This window comes from Taudactylus pleione, unplaced genomic scaffold, assembly GCF_031769625.1.
Source record: "Taudactylus pleione unplaced genomic scaffold, aTauple2 ptg000523l, whole genome shotgun sequence".
Taxonomy (NCBI): domain Eukaryota; kingdom Metazoa; phylum Chordata; class Amphibia; order Anura; family Myobatrachidae; genus Taudactylus; species Taudactylus pleione.
Window position 1 is genome coordinate 2,047,205 of NW_028284925.1, and position 17,222 is coordinate 2,064,426.

General features: G+C 47.4%; 1 protein-coding gene across 7 annotated transcripts in view; it reads right to left on the minus strand.

Annotated features, from left to right (window-relative positions):
- Positions 1–17,222, minus strand: part of CFAP44 (cilia and flagella associated protein 44) — a 111,853-nt gene that overhangs the window by 13,410 nt on the left and 81,221 nt on the right. For all 7 annotated transcript variants that reach the window (XM_088450763.1, XM_088450762.1, XM_088450767.1 and 4 more), the window contains exons 24-26: positions 13,742–13,913; positions 9,004–9,181; positions 8,278–8,769 (exon numbers count right to left, since the gene is read on the minus strand). In XM_088450763.1, coding sequence (XP_088306889.1) covers positions 8,278–8,769; positions 9,004–9,181; positions 13,742–13,913 — 842 coding nt within the window. The remainder of the gene's footprint in view (positions 1–8,277; positions 8,770–9,003; positions 9,182–13,741; positions 13,914–17,222) is intronic.

Genomic DNA, 17,222 nt, shown 5'->3' on the forward strand with positions numbered 1-17,222 from the left:
ACCCTCAGAAGCAAATGATGCTTCCAAAGCGTCCGCCCACCTTTCCATAGCCTGGGCCACCCAGCAGACAGCCATAGCTGGTCTAGATGCTCCTCCAGCAAGGGAATAGATAGGCTTTAGGCACACCTCCACTTTACGGTCTGTAGTATCCGTCAGAGAAGACATAGATGGCATAGGCAAAGTTGCGCTCTTTACTAAGCGAGTCACGTGAGAATCCACCTGAGGAGGAGACTCCCATTTAGTGAAGTAATCTTCCGCAAAGGGATATGTACGGGCCAGACGCTTGTGAGGTTGAAATCTTTTTCCCGGAGATTTCCAGGCCTCCTCCATGTGATCAACTAGCTGACCAGATAGAGGGAAAACTGCTGCAGCTCCTTTAACCTCTTTAAAATAAGCATGAGTAGGCGCTGCAGGTAAGTTGTCGTCAGTAATTACCATGGCCGCACGGACTGCCCGTATGAGGCCTGGAATGTAAATACTAGACTTAGCCTCTGCCCCTACTTGAGGAGTGTCAGTGTCCGAAAAATCTACAATTTCGCCCTCATCAGACGAGTCGTCATCTTCATCATCCTGAGCGGATGGATATGACAATAACTGTCTTTTAGCAGGTCTAGATTGGTCCTGCTGAGAGCCCCGCACCCCAGAATCGGATGAACCTGGGTCAGCTTGATTAAGGACATGTTGCGGGGGGCACAGCATTACTATCGGTCCCGGAACTCCCAGAACAGGAGGCGGGACTACCGCCTGCTGTGCAAACCCCAATTGTGGAAACGTAGGAGGGGCTGCAAGCCTATTTACAAGAACAGTCAGGGCTTGTGCAAAACAAGCCCAAGGTGGTTCCTGAGAGGTGCTGGGTACAGCAGAGGTACCAGGGATGGCCAAACATGCAGCACATAACCCATCCTGGAGTACCGCCCCCTCCCCCACACCTGCTTTACATCTGGAGCAGGAAAATAGGAGAGGTGCTCCTCTAACAGAGTCCTCACTGGACATAGCGGTATGTGACACTCCTCTCAGAAATAAATCTTATACTGTGAGGTAAATTCCTACCCTGACAGTACTGGCACTGAGAGAGCTGGTCAGGAGGAAGAAATAGGGATAGTAAAATGGCTGACAGGAGAAAAGATCAGACACACAGCGCTAGCATAAAGTCATATACATAGGCAAACGCAGGGGGGGGTTCCATCTGCCTGGAAACCCCCCTCCCCAGCCCACACCATGACCACAATAGAAATAGTAATATAATGGAATTTTACTAGCGCTGCATGTTCTTCTCAGTGTCATAAATGAAATAAATAGCACCACCTGTGGATCTTTTAACATTTATCAGCCAGTAATAAATAGACCTGTGCACCAACTACAGTAGGAGATCTGGAAAACATTCACTGTTAGGGATGTGCTGCTATAGAGCCCAATATGTACATATATGTCCAGGGCAGTGCTAGGTCCTTCTGCTGCTCCCCCAGACTCCCATGCCCTGGAATGGTGCCCACATCTAAAATAAATACATCCAGCTCAGGCAGGATGGCCCTACTGCCACATCTAATGGGTTACTGTGATCACTGGTCCTGTATATGCTGGAATTATGACACACAATACACTATGTATGACACATATAATGGGTTACTGTGATCACTGGTCCTGTATATGCTGGAATTATGACACACAATACACTATGTATGACACATATAATGGGTTACTGTGATCACTGGTCCTGTATATGCTGGAATTATGACACACAATACACTATGTATGACACATATAATGGGTTACTGTGATCGCTGGTCCTGTATATGCTGGAATTATGACACACAATACACTATGTATGACACATCTAATGGGTTACTGTGATCACTGGTCCTGTATATGCTGGAATTATGACACACAATACACTATGTATGACACATATAATGGGTTACTGTGATCACTGGTCCTGTATATGCTGGAATTATGACACACAATACACTATGTATGACACATATAATGGGTTACTGTGATCACTGGTCCTGTATATGCTGGAATTATGACACACAATACACTATGTATGACACATATAATGGGTTACTGTGATCGCTGGTCCTGTATATGCTGGAATTATGACACACAATACACTATGTATGACACATCTAATGGGTTACTGTGATCACTGGTCCTGTATATGCTGGAATTATGACACACAATACACTATGTATGACACATATAATGGGTTACTGTGATCACTGGTCCTGTATATGCTGGAATTATGACACACAATACACTATGTATGACACATATAATGGGTTACTGTGATCACTGGTCCTGTATATGCTGGAATTATGACACACAATACACTATGTATGACACATATAATGGGTTACTGTGATCACTGGTCCTGTATATGCTGGAATTATGACACACAATACACTATGTATGACACATATAATGGGTTACTGTGATCGCTGGTCCTGTATATGCTGGAATTATGACACACAATACACTATGTATGACACATCTAATGGGTTACTGTGATCACTGGTCCTGTATATGCTGGAATTATGACACACAATACACTATGTATGACACATATAATGGGTTACTGTGATCACTGGTCCTGTATATGCTGGAATTATGACACACAATACACTATGTATGACACATATAATGGGTTACTGTGATCACTGGTCCTGTATATGCTGGAATTATGACACACAATACACTATGTATGACACATATAATGGGTTACTGTGATCGCTGGTCCTGTATATGCTGGAATTATGACACACAATACACTATGTATGACACATATAATGGGTTACTGTGATCGCTGGTCCTGTATATGCTGGAATTATGACACACAATACACTATGTATGACACATATAATGGGTTACTGTGATCACTGGTCCTGTATATGCTGGAATTATGACACAATACACTATGTATGACACATATAATGGGTTACTGTGATCACTGGTCCTGTATATGCTGGAATTATGACACACAATACACTATGTATGACACATATAATGGGTTACTGTGATCGCTGGTCCTGTACATGCTGGAATTATGACACACAATACACTATGTATGACACATATAATGGGTTACTGTGATCGCTGGTCCTGTACATGCTGGAATTATGACACACAATACACTATGTATGACACATATAATGGGTTACTGTGATCGCTGATCCTGTATATGCTGGAATTATGACACACAATACACTATGTATGACACATATAATGGGTTACTGTGATCGCTGGTCCTGTATATGATGGAATTATGACACAATACACTATGTATGACACATATAATGGGTTACTGTGATCGCTGGTCCTGTATATGCTGGAATTATGACACACAATACAATATGTATGACACATATAATGGGTTACTGTGATCACTGGTCCTGTATATGCTGGAATTATGACACACAATACACTATGTATGACACATATAATGGGTTACTGTGATCGCTGGTCCTGTATATGGTGGAATTATTACACACAATACACTATGTATGACACATATAATGGGTTACTGTGATCACTGGTCCTGTATATGCTGGAATTATGACACAATACACTATGTATGACACATATAATGGGTTACTGTGATCGCTGGTCCTGTATATGCTGGAATTATGATACACAATACACTATGTATGACACATATAATGGGTTACTGTGATCACTGCTCCTGTATATGCTGGGATTATGACACACAATACACTATGTATGACACATATAATGGGTTACTGTGATCACTGGTCCTGTATATGCTGGAATTATGACACACAATACACTATGTATGACACATATAATGGGTTACTGTGATCGCTGGTCCTGTATATGATGGAATTATGACACACAATACACTATGTATGACACATATAATGGGTTACTGTGATCGCTGGTCCTGTATATGCTGGAATTATGACACACAATACACTATGTATGACACATATAATGGGTTACTGTGATCGCTGGTCCTGTATATGCTGGAATTATGACACACAATACACTATGTATGACACATATAATGGGTTACTGTGATCGCTGGTCCTGTATATGCTGGAATTATGACACACAATACACTATGTATGACACATATAATGGGTTACTGTGATCGCTGGTCCTGTATATGCTGGAATTATGACACACAATACACTATGTATGACACATATAATGGGTTACTGTGATCGCTGGTCCTGTATATGCTGGAATTATGACACACAATACACTATGTATGACACATATAATGGGTTACTGTGATCGCTGGTCCTGTATATGCTGGAATTATGACACACAATACACTATGTATGACACATATAATGGGTTACTGTGATCGCTGGTCCTGTATATGATGGAATTATGACACACAATACACTATGTATGACACATATAATGGGTTACTGTGATCACTGGTCCTGTATATGCTGGAATTATGACACACAATACAATATGTATGACACATATAATGGGTTACTGTGATCGCTGGTCCTGTATATGCTGGAATTATGAGACACAATACACTATGTATGACACATATAATGGGTTACTGTGATCGCTGGTCCTGTATATGATGGAATTATGACACACAATACACTATGTATGACACATATAATGGGTTACTGTGATCACTGGTCCTGTATATGCTGGAATTATGACACACAATACACTATGTATGACACACATAATGGGTTACTGTGATCACTGGTCCTGTATATGCTGGAATTATGACACACAATACACTATGTATGACACACATAATGGGTTACTATGATCACTGGTCCTGTATATGCTGGAATTATGGCACATAATACACTATGTATGACACATATAATGGGTTACTGTGATCACTGGTCCTGTGTATGCTGGAATTATGACACACAATACACTATGTATGACACATATAATGGGTTACTGTGATCACTGGTCCTGTATATGCTGGAATTATGACACACAATACACTATGTATGATACATATAATGGGTTACTGTACTCAGGTCCTGTATATGCTGGGATTATGGCACATAATACACTATGTATGACACATATAATGGGTTACTGTGATCGCTGGTCCTGTACATGATGGAATTATTACACACAATACACTATGTATGACACATATAATGGGTTACTGTGATCACTGGTTCTGTATATGCTGGAATTATGACACACAATACACTTTATATGACACATATTAAAGCTGGATAAGTGGTAATCCCACCCTCTTCATGGACAGGCCACACTCACTCTAAAATCAAGCATTTGGAAACCCCCCCTCTATAAATCCTGCGTTTACCACTGACATACAATGCAGAAACCCTGCACTAAATGCACTATCACTTACACAGACCAACAGCCTGGCAGTGATAGCGCTACATACGCTGACCTTATACTGGGAGGAGAGGTATGTAAGGGGCACCCAGGCTCCGCACCCTGCACCACAGCGTCTTTGCTCATAAAATGGCTGCCGGAGGATGAAGGGAGGCGGGCCTGGGGAGGATCACTGCCTCAGCCCGCCAAAACCTCAGCGTAAGGCGGCGGAGAGCAGTAATGGGGAGGAGCCTCCTGTGCGCTACAGGGAAGGCGTCCTCCCCTGGCAGGCCATTAACCCCCCGGGATGCTGGAGCGTGTTCCGCAACGCTCCAGCCCCGTATCCCTGGTGGTCTAGTGGAGAGCGCAGGCATCCGCCTGGCTCCACTATACTGCTGTCCCCAGGGAGCCCCCAGGGCGGGCGCCTACCACAGACGCCCGCTGCTTACCTTAAGTAGCCCCCCGTACATCTGGCCACAGTCCAAGGCCCCCAGGGGTTCCGCTAGCTGGAACCCCCAAGAGCCCGCCGAGCTCCCCGGATCGCTACCGGTGGTCGGCGCCGGCGGGGGTGGAGCGGTAGCATAGACGTCCGCTGGACAGTCCTATGCTACCGCTCTTGAAGATCTTCAGGGGCTGTTATACACAGCCCCCCTCTGCAATGGCCAGCTCCCGGCCGGGCACCTACTGAAAACTGAGGTGCCTTGGCCTGGGGGCGGGGTATAGGAGGGGGCCTGGTGCATCCTGGGAGGAAATCTTTAACTCTGTGGTGCCCATGGCTGGAGCCAAGCCCTATACCCCAAGGTACCCCTGTCGATCCCTGAGGACCCTGAGGTAGAAAACAGGTTTACTGAGCAAGTTCAATTACTTAAACCTGTGACCATGTCAGGGACAGTGATATAGTGCTGATGTGGACTCAAACCAAGGGGGTGGTACATGAAGAATGCCAGCTATAGTGACAGAGGTGGTCTGTCATTTATTATATTGTATTTATATATCTTTTTATATGACTTTATCTGCATTTTTGCAAGGCTTTTCCATACACATTATGCTCTAAACCAGGGGTCTTCAAACTTGGCCCTCCAGATGCTGTGGAACTACACATACCAGCATGCACTGCACATAGTTTTAGCATGCTGTTATATCAAAAAGGTGGCAGTGCATGCTGGGATGTGTAGTTCCACAGCAGCTGGAGGGCCAAGTTTGAAGACCCCTGCTCTAAACTGATAGGTACAGACGCAAAACATCACTGCACTGCTTCCGACGTTGCCGCTACTTCCAACTAAGGGCCTGATTCGGACCCGCTCGCAAGTGGGTCAATGGTGGCCCAGTGCGCACGCGCGAGCCCCGTAGCAAGTGAGACCTTCACTCGCTCCGGAGCTCGCAGCAAGGCGGGGCGGCTGTCGATGTTGATCGACAGCTCGCCCCGTTTTGTATGCGAGTAGGGGGGGGGGGTGGCTGAACAAACTGAGGCGTTCCCGAAGGAACGCCTGCCGTTAGTGGGCGGCCCTACTGATATCACTCGTGATGACAGTAGTGGACTTCCACTTGGCATTGCGAGTGCTGAGACCCTACCACAAGGGTCCCCTCGCAATGCCGATGGTCGCGATAATCGCAACCATCGCCAGGCCACTCGCACAAGCTGTGGGTGGTCACCCACAGCTGTGCGAGTGGCCTGGAGGCCGAAATTAAAAAAAAATAGGAACGCCCTGATTCAGAACCTCTGAATCAGGCCCTAAATGCGGACATTTGCCTGTGGGCTGTATGCCGAGTTGCACGCATCCATGTGACCGCACTGCTCCTATCCATATGCTTGTGGAAATACCCACCGTTACCATTAGCAACAGCGCACACTGGCACCAGCTCTATACTTGGTATGCACAACGCTCCATAACCCGCAATTCTGCCTACCTGCTAACACTCAGCGTAACCTATGTCCAAACACCCCCTTCCCATCCGACTACGACACGTCTGCTGCGAGTGGACATGAGTTCTGAACAAGCTAAAATCCCCCGCAGTTGATCACAGTTGTGCATGGGTGGCCGTAGTGCTAAGAGTCGCAAGATCCATCCGCAAAACAGACTTGTACGCAGCTCTGTCACATCAGCCCGATTACATTCTGCCTTTACTATTACATATTGTGTTCTCCCTGTCACTGCTGGAGAGTTCCTGAGACAAGCTGATGGAAACATGCTGGGACTTTACATTGCAACAACATATGGTTACACCTAGGATATGACTGGAGTGAAGTCTGTGTGAGCCCTTATAGAAAACTAACATTATACTAGTTTTTACTACGTGGGGCTGCTGCCACCCACCGTTGTATGTAATCATCACATACTATAGACTTGAGTACCGTAATCTCATTGGCTCTTATATTTGGTAGAAGAAATAAGGGGAAGTACATTGCGATCTATACAGTGGACGGCGTATATCAGTGCCCTGGTGGCTCTCCTGCTAAAGGTCTTCCCTGGGAGTTTCTGCACAAACCACTCCGATCATTATTCCCCCACGTCTAATGTTATTCTTTCTCGGTGCCAATGCGCCAGATGCAGGGTGAACGCAGATGAGAGAACAGACGTTAGGAGCGATAACTGGAAAACTGCGTAAGTGCAGCCTAGAAGAACACCGAGTGCGCTAGTGTACGCATTTGCGTACGACATCGCTATGACCTCAGACGGCTTATGTGATCCATGGGCGCTTCATGTTGGAGACTGGGAGTTGACCTAAAGCGCACCTGGCCATTGCTCTCCTGTACAAAGTGGGCGTCGCAGGGCTTGCGAATTCAGTCGCAGCCGCGCATGATTTGCGTGCACCCCTGAATCAGCCCCAATATTTCATGAGTGTAGAGTCGAACCTCAGATTAGGTGAAGCTGAAACATTCACTTCCACCAGGAGCCATTAATGGGGCATAATGTATCTCATGTAAGTATCTTTCCCCGTTACTATGCATTCCTCGCCTCTTCCCCTTTAAGTTACCTGATTTATGAGGTTCTCCTGCTTATACAAATTCTTGATTTCCTCTATCTGTAGCATTTCCCGTTCAGGGTCAGACAGCTCAGTGTTTTGTATCGGTCTTCTTCTGGGAGACACTTCACAATAGGACCTGGTCGTGGTCGTGGTGGACGCTCTGGAACCTGACCCTGATAAGACTGTAGCTTGTTGTTCTCCTCCAAAACCACCAAACTCGCCAAACCCTCCTCCCTCCGCTGCCTGCGGAGTCTGAACTCGGCGCTCCTGCTCCAGCTGGAATCTCCGCAGTGTCTCGTTGTTGTACTGGAACTTCTTCTCCGGTGTCTCATCTGGGTACATAGAAGGGATCATCGGGATGGCCAGGTGTTTGCTAGGGTCCAGTACCGGCTGGATGCCTCTCACTTCTCCTACCAAACCCTTCATCTTTTCTATGGTCTCCACCTTGAGATCTCGAAGTGCCAGGATGGAGCGATTCATGGCCGATTTCTGCTCGTGTATCTGTACAAAGAAACACAGATGTAGGTATTATAGGGATCCCGTTCTATTACAGACAGACTAAAGTCTAAGATACAGTAAATCAATTATCTACATTACATGGGTCTCTCTAGCCGCTGTGGAAATGCAATGGCTGCCAGTGGCTACTGAGAGTTGTAGTTCATAGTTTGCCCAGCTCTATACGAAGATGTCACCACACTTTTGTACTTAGTTAATACATAGTTAGGCGGTATTTACCATGCTTTCTAGCACTGACAGCTCGTTCCTCTTCCTTTCAGCGTTTATACGCAGTTGCTCGGGTACAGTATAATCTTCTGCCGTCTTCAGTTTAAAGTCTCCCATGTTCTCTTTGGCATTTTTAATAGCCAAAACATCCTGTGGGTCCTCAAAATCCTCACTGGGCTTAGTTATGTACCTGAGAACAAAAAATATACACAGGGGTGTGTGTAACATAAATTATCAAATGCATCACTCTCAAAGCCGTGTATATGCTGCTACTAGCTGTGGTGACTGAGTAGTGCTGGCGGTGACTCTAGCAGCACAAGACTCATTACTGTGCAGTGAGAGTGGAAGCAGTGCTGGCGGTGACTCTAGCAATAGGAGACTCATTACTGTGCAGTGAGAGTGGAAGCAGCGCTGGCGGTGACTCTAGCAGCACAAGACTCATTACTGTGCAGTGAGAGTGGAAGCAGTGCTGGCGGTGACTCTAGCAATAGGAGACTCATTACTGTGCAGTGAGAGTGGAAGCAGTGCTGGCGGTGACTCTAGCAATAGGAGACTCATTACTGTGCAGTGAGAGTGGAAGCAGCGCTGGCGGTGACTCTAGCAGCACAAGACTCATTACTGTGCAGTGAGAGTGGAAGCAGTGCTGGCGGTGACTCTAGCAATAGGAGACTCATTACTGTGCAGTGAGAGTGGAAGCAGTGCTGGCGGTGACTCTAGCAATAGGAGACTCATTACTGTGCAGTGAGAGTGGAAGCAGTGCTGGCGGTGACTCTAGCAATAGGAGACTCATTACTGTGCAGTGAGAGTGGAAGCAGCGCTGGCGGTGACTCTAGCAGCACAAGACTCATTACTGTGCAGTGAGAGTGGAAGCAGTGCTGGCGGTGACTCTAGCAATAGGAGACTCATTACTGTGCAGTGAGAGTGGAAGCAGTGCTGGCGGTGACTCTAGCAATAGGAGACTCATTACTGTGCAGTGAGAGTGGAAGCAGCGCTGGCGGTGACTCTAGCAGCACAAGACTCATTACTGTGCAGTGAGAGTGGAAGCAGTGCTGGCGGTGACTCTAGCAATAGGAGACTCATTACTGTGCAGTGAGAGTGGAAGCAGTGCTGGCGGTGACTCTAGCAATAGGAGACTCATTACTGTGCAGTGAGAGTGGAAGCAGCGCTGGCGGTGACTCTAGCAGCACAAGACTCATTACTGTGCAGTCAGAGTGGAAGCAGTGCTGGCAGTGACTCTAGCAGCACAAGACTCATTATTGTGCAGTCAGAGTGGAAGCAGTGCTGGCGGTGACTCTAGCAGCACAAGACTCATTATTGTGCAGAGAGTGTGGAAGCAGTGCTAGCGGTGACTCTAGCAGTACAAGACTCATTATTGTGCAGTCAGAGTGGAAGCAGTGCTGGCGGTGACTCTAGCAGTACAAGACTCATTATTGTGCAGTGAGAGTGGAAGCAGTGCTGGCAGTGACTCTAGCAGTACAAGACTCATTATTGTGCAGTCAGAGTGGAAGCAGTGCTGGTGGTGACTCTAGCAGTACAAGACTCATTATTGTGCAGTGAGAGTGGAAGCAGCGCTGGCAGTGACTCTAGCAGTACAAGACTCATTATTGTGCAGTGAGAGTGGAAGCAGCGCTGGCAGTGACTCTAGCAGTACAAGACTAATTATTGTGCAGTGAGAGTGGAAGCAGCGCTGGCGGTGACTCTAGCAGTAGAAGAGTCATTATTGTGCAGTGAGAGTGGAATCAGCGCTGGCGGTGGCTCTAGCAGCACAAGACTCATTATTGTGCAGTGAGAGTGGAAGCAGCGCTGACAGTGGCTCTAGCAATACAAGACTCATTATTGTGCAGTGAGAGTGGAAGCAGCGCTGGCGGTGACTCTAGCAGTACAAGACTCATTATTGTGCAGTGAGAGTGGAAGCAGCGCTGATGGTGACTCTAGCAGTACAAGACTCATTATTGTGCAGTGAGAGTGGAAGCAGTGCTGGCGGTGACTCATTATTGTGCAGTCAGAGTGGAAGCAGCGCTGGCGGTGACTCTAGCAGTACAAGACTTATTATTGTGCAGTGAGAGTGGAAGCAGTGCTGGCGGTGACTCTAGCAGTACAAGACTCATTATTGTGCAGTAAGAGTGGAAGCAGTGCTGGCGGTGACTCTAGCAGTACAAGACTCATTATTGTGCAGTGAGAGTGGAAGCAGTGCTGGCGGTGACTCTAGCAGTACAAGACTCATTATTGTGCAGTGAGAGTGGAAGCAGTGCTGGCGGTGACTCTAGCAGTACAAGACTCATTATTGTGCAGTGAGAGTGGAAGCAGTGCTGGTGGTGACTCTAGCAGTACAAGACTCATTATTGTGCAGTGAGAGTGGAAGCAGTGCTGGCAGTGACTCTAGCAGTACAAGACTCATTATTGTGCAGTGAGAGTGGAAGCAGCGCTGGCGGTGACTCTAGCAGTAGAAGACTCATTATTGTGCAGTCAGAGTGGAAGCAGCGCTGGCGGTGACTCTAGCAGTACAAGACTCATTATTGTGCAGTGAGAGTGGAAGCAGTGCTGGCGGTGACTCTAGCAGCACAAGACTCATTACTGTGCAGTCAGAGTGGAAGCAGTGCTGGCAGTGACTCTAGCAGCACAAGACTCATTATTGTGCAGTCAGAGTGGAAGCAGTGCTAGCGGTGACTCTAGCAGTACAAGACTCATTATTGTGCAGTCAGAGTGGAAGCAGTGCTGGCAGTGACTCTAGCAGTACAAGACTCATTATTGTGCAGAGAGAGTGGAAGCAGTGCTGGCAGTGACTAGCAGTACAAGACTCATTATTGTGCAGTCAGAGTGGAAGCAGTGCTGGTGGTGACTCTAGCAGTACAAGACTCATTATTGTGCAGTGAGAGTGGAAGCAGCGCTGGCAGTGACTCTAGCAGTACAAGACTCATTATTGTGCAGTGAGTGGAAGCAGCGCTGGCGGTGACTCTAGCAGTAGAAGACTCGTTATTGTGCAGTGAGAGTGGAAGCAGCGCTGGCGGTGACTCTAGCAGTAGAAGAGTCATTATTGTGCAGTGAGAGTGGAATCAGCGCTGGCGGTGGCTCTAGCAGCACAAGACTCATTATTGTGCAGTGAGAGTGGAAGCAGCGCTGACAGTGGCTCTAGCAATACAAGACTCATTATTGTGCAGAGAGAGTGGAAGCAGTGCTGGCGGTGACTCTAGCAGTACAAGACTCATTATTGTGCAGTGAGAGTGGAAGCAGTGCTGGCAGTGACTCTAGCAGTAGGAGACTCATTATTGTGCAATGAGAGTGGAAGCAGTGCTGGCGGTGACTCTAGCAGTAGGAGACTCATTGTTGTGCAGTCAGAGTGGAAGCAGTGCTGGCGGTGACTCTAGCAGTACAAGACTCATTATTGTGCAGTGAGAGTGGAAGCAGTGCTGGCAGTGACTCTAGCAGTACAAGACTCATTATTGTGCAGTCAGAGTGGAAGCAGCACTGGCGGTGACTCTAGCAGTAGAAGACTCGTTATTGTGCAGTGAGAGTGGAAGCAGCGCTGGCGGTGACTCTAGCAGTACAAGACTCATTATTGTGCAGTGAGAGTGGAAGCAGTGCTAGCAGTGACTCTAGCAGTACAAGACTCATTATTGTGCAGTGAGTGGAAGCAGTGCTGGCGGTGACTCTAGCAGTAGAAGAGTCATTATTGTGCAGTGAGAGTGGAATCAGCGCTGGCGGTGGCTCTAGCAGCACAAGACTCATTATTGTGCAGTGAGAGTGGAAGCAGCGCTGACAGTGGCTCTAGCAATACAAGACTCATTATTGTGCAGTGAGAGTGGAAGCAGTGCTGGCAGTGACTCTAGCAGTAGAAGACTCATTGTGCAGTGAGAGTGGAAGCAGTGCTGGCGGTGACTATCAGTACAAGACTCATTATTGTGCAGTGAGAGTGGAAGCAGTGCTGGCAGTGACTCTAGCAGTATAATACTCATTACTGTGCAGTGAGAGTGGAAGCAGCGCTGGTGGTGACTCTAGCAGTACAAGACTCATTATTGTGCAGTGAGAGTGGAAGCAGTGCTGGCAGTGACTCTAGCAGTAGGAGACTCATTATTGTGCAGTGAGAGTGGAAGCAGTGCTGGCGGTGACTCATTATTGTGCAGTGAGAGTGGAAGCAGCGCTGCCGGTGACTCTAGCAGTACAAGACTCATTATTGTGCAGTGAGAGTGGAAGCAGTGCTGGCAGTGACTCTAGCAGTACAAGACTCATTATTGTGCAGAGAGAGTGGAAGCAGCGCTGGCAGTGACTCTAGCAGTACAAGACTCATTATTGTGCAGTGAGAGTGGAAGCAGTGCTGGCAGTGACTCTAGCAGTAGGAGACTCATTATTGTGCAGTGAGAGTGGAAGCAGTGCTGGCGGTGACTCTAGCAGTAGGAGACTCATTGTTGTGCAGTCAGAGTGGAAGCAGCGCTGGCGGTGACTCTAGCAGTAGGAGACTCATTACTGTGCAGTCAGAGTGGAAGCAGTACTAGCGGTGACTCTAGCAGTAGGAGACTCATTGTTGTGCAGTGAGAGTGGAAGCAGTGCTGGCGGTGACTCTAGCAGTACAAGACTCATTATTGTGCAGTCAGAGTGGAAGCAGTGCTGGCGGTGACTCTAGCAGTAGGAGACTTATTATTGTGCAGTCAGAGTGGAAGCAGTGCTGGCAGTGACTCTAGCTGCCAGTACAAGACTCATTTTGCAGTGATTGCAGTGCACCTGACAGCACAACAGCCGGCACAATATAACTCACAGCTCATCCCACTCCTTCTTCCTCTGTAAGATTTTGGATTTTATTTTCTCAGTCTTCTCGAGCAGCTTCCGGATTCTTTCCACGCGCCCCTCAGTGCGCTTTCCTATCCACGGCTGCTTTTGCTTCTGTCCCTGCGTCACATCGCCAAGCTCATTCTCTGCTCCTATAGCTGCTGCATGATTTAACACAGGTAGAAAATACAACCAGAGACCATGTTAGAAATTCTGCAACAGGCTGGAAGCAAGGAACAATCTATAGAACAATCCATATCTTCTCTTATTTATTTAGATGGCGTGTTCTCTAACGGAAAGAGCTGTTTTACTAGTTGTAAGCAGACACTAGAGGCCTCTAATAGCGCTAACAACATAGCATTAGCTGTAACCCCTCCAAGGGGATCTAGCCAATTGCAGTTGCTCACTTTATATCCCCTCTATTGTGACCTAGCTGAGTGCAGATCATCTAACTTCTTCCTTGGTGCCATGGCTGAGTGTGATTTATCCCCTGTAATGCCCTGCATTGTGCCCTAGCTGAGAGTGACTTATCCCCTGTAATGCCCTGCATTGTCCTCTAGCTGAGTGTGACTTATCCCCTGTAATGCCCTGCATTGTGCTCTAGCTGTGTCTGACTTATCCCCTGTAATGCTCTGCATTGTCCTCTAGCTGAGTGTGACTTATCCCCTGTAATGTTTTGCATTGTGCTCTAGCTGAGTGTGAGTTATCCCCTGTAATGCCCTGCATTGTGCTCTAGCTGAGTGTGACTTATCCCCTGTAATGCTCTGCATTGTCCTCTAGCTGAGTGTGACTTATCCCCTGTAATACCCTGCATTGTGCTCTAGCTGAGTGTGAATTATCCCATGTAATGCCCTGTATTGTGCTCTAGCTGAGTGTGACTTATCCCCTGTAATGCTCTGCATTGTCCTCTAGCTGAGTGTGACTTATCCCCTGTAATGCCCTGCATTGTGCTCTAGCTGAGTGTGAGTTATCCCCTGTAATGCCATGCACTGTGCTTTAGCTGTGTGTGACTTATCCCCTGTAATGCCTTGCATTGTGCTCTAGCTGAGTGTGAGTTAACCCCTGTAATGCCCTGCATTGTGCTCTAGCTGTGTATGACTTATCCCCTGTAATGCCCTGCATTGTGCTCTAGCTGAGTGTGACTTATCCCCTGTAATGCCCTGCATTGTGCTCTAGCTGAGTGTGACTTATCCCCTGTAATGCTCTGCATTGTCCTCTAGCTGAGTGTGAGTTATCCCCTGTAATGCCCTGCATTGTGCTCTAGCTGTGTATGACTTATCCCCTGTAATGCCCTGCATTGTGCTCTAGCTGAGTGTGACTTATCCCCTGTAATGCCCTGCATTGTGCTCTAGCTGAATGTGAGTTATCCCCTGTAATGCCCTGCATTGTGCTCTAGCTGAGTGTGACTTATCCCCTGTAATGCTCTGCCTTGTCCTCTAGCTATGTGTGATTTATCCCCTGTAATGCCCTGCATTGTGCTCTAGCTGAGTGTGATTTATCCCCTGTAATGCCCTGCATTGTCCTCTAGCTGAGTGTGACTTATCCCCTGTAATGCCCTGCATTGTGCTCTAGCTGAGTGTGACTTATCCCCTGTAATGCCCTGCACTGTGCTCTAGCTGAGTGTGACTTATCCCCTGTAATGCCCTGCATTGTGCTCTAGCTCAGTGTGGTTTATCCCCTGTAATGCCCTGCATTGTCCTCTAGCTGAGTGTGACTTATCCCCTGTAGTGCCCTGCACTGTGCTCTAGCTGAGTGTGACTTATCCCCTGTAATGCCCTGCATTGTGCTCTAGCTGTATGTGACTTATCCCCTGTAATGGCCTGCATTGTGCTCTAGCTGAGTGTGACTTATCCCCTGTAATGCCCTGCATTGTGCTCTAGCTGAGTGTGACTTATCCCCTGTAATGCCCTGCATTGTGCTCTAGCTGAGTGTGACTTATCCCCTGTAATGCCCTGCATTGTGGTCTAGCTGTGTGTGACTTATCCCCTGTAATGTCCTGCATTGTGCTCTAGCTGTGTGTGATTTATCCCCTGTAATGCCCTGCATTGTGCTCTAGATTATTGTGATTTATCCCCTGTAATGCCCTGCATTGTGCTCTAGCTGAGTGTGGTTTATTCGCTTTAATACCCTGCATTGTGCTCTAGATTATTGTGACTTATCCCCTGTAATGCCCTGCATTGTGCTCTAGCTGAGTGTGAATTATCCCCTGTAATGCCCTGCATTGTGCTCTAGATTATTGTGATTTATCCCCTGTAATGCTCTGCATTGTCCTCTAGCTGAGTGTGACTTATCCCCTGTAATGCCCTGCACTGTGCTCTAGCTGAGTGTGACTTATCCCCTGTAATGCCCTGCATTGTGCTCTAGCTCAGTGTGGTTTATCCCCTGTAATGCCCTGCATTGTCCTCTAGCTGAGTGTGACTTATCCCCTGTAGTGCCCTGCATTGTGCTCTAGCTGTATGTGACTTATCCCCTGTAATGGCCTGCATTGTGCTCTAGCTGAGTGTGACTTATCCCCTGTAATGCCCTGCATTGTGCTCTAGCTGAGTGTGACTTATCCCCTGTAATGCCCTGCATTGTGCTCTAGCTGAGTGTGACTTATCCCCTGTAATGCCCTGCATTGTGGTCTAGCTGTGTGTGACTTATCCCCTGTAATGTCCTGCATTGTGCTCTAGCTGTGTGTGATTTATCCCCTGTAATGCCCTGCATTGTGCTCTAGATTATTGTGATTTATCCCCTGTAATGCCCTGCATTGTGCTCTAGCTGAGTGTGGTTTATTCGCTTTAATACCCTGCATTGTGCTCTAGATTATTGTGACTTATCCCCTGTAATGCCCTGCATTGTGCTCTAGCTGAGTGTGAATTATCCCCTGTAATGCCCTGCATTGTGCTCTAGATTATTGTGATTTATCCCCTGTAATGCTCTGCATTGTCCTCTAGCTGAGTGTGACTTATCCCCTGTAATGCCCTGCACTGTGCTCTAGCTGAGTGTGACTTATCCCCTGTAATGCCCTGCATTGTGCTCTAGCTGTGTGTGACTTATCCCCTGTAATGGCCTGCATTGTACTTTAGCTGAGTGTGACTTATCCCCTGTAATGGCCTGCATTGTACTTTAGCTGAGTGTGACTTATCCCCTGTAATGCCCTGCATTTTGCCCTAGCTCAGTGTGGTTTATCCCCTGTAATGCCCTGCATTGTCCTCTAGCTGAGTGTGACTTATCCCCTGTAATGCCCTGCATTGTGCTCTAGCTGAGTGTGACTTATCCCCTGTAATGCCCTGCATTGTGCTCTAGCTGTGTATGACTTATCCCCTGTAATGCCCTGCATTGTGCTCTAGCTGTGTATGACTTATCCCCTGTAATGCCCTGCATTGTGCTCTAGCTGAGTGTGAGTTATCCCCTGTAATGCCCTGCATTGTGCTCTAGCTGAGTGTGACTTATCCCCTGTAATGCCCTGCACTGTGCTCTAGCTGAGT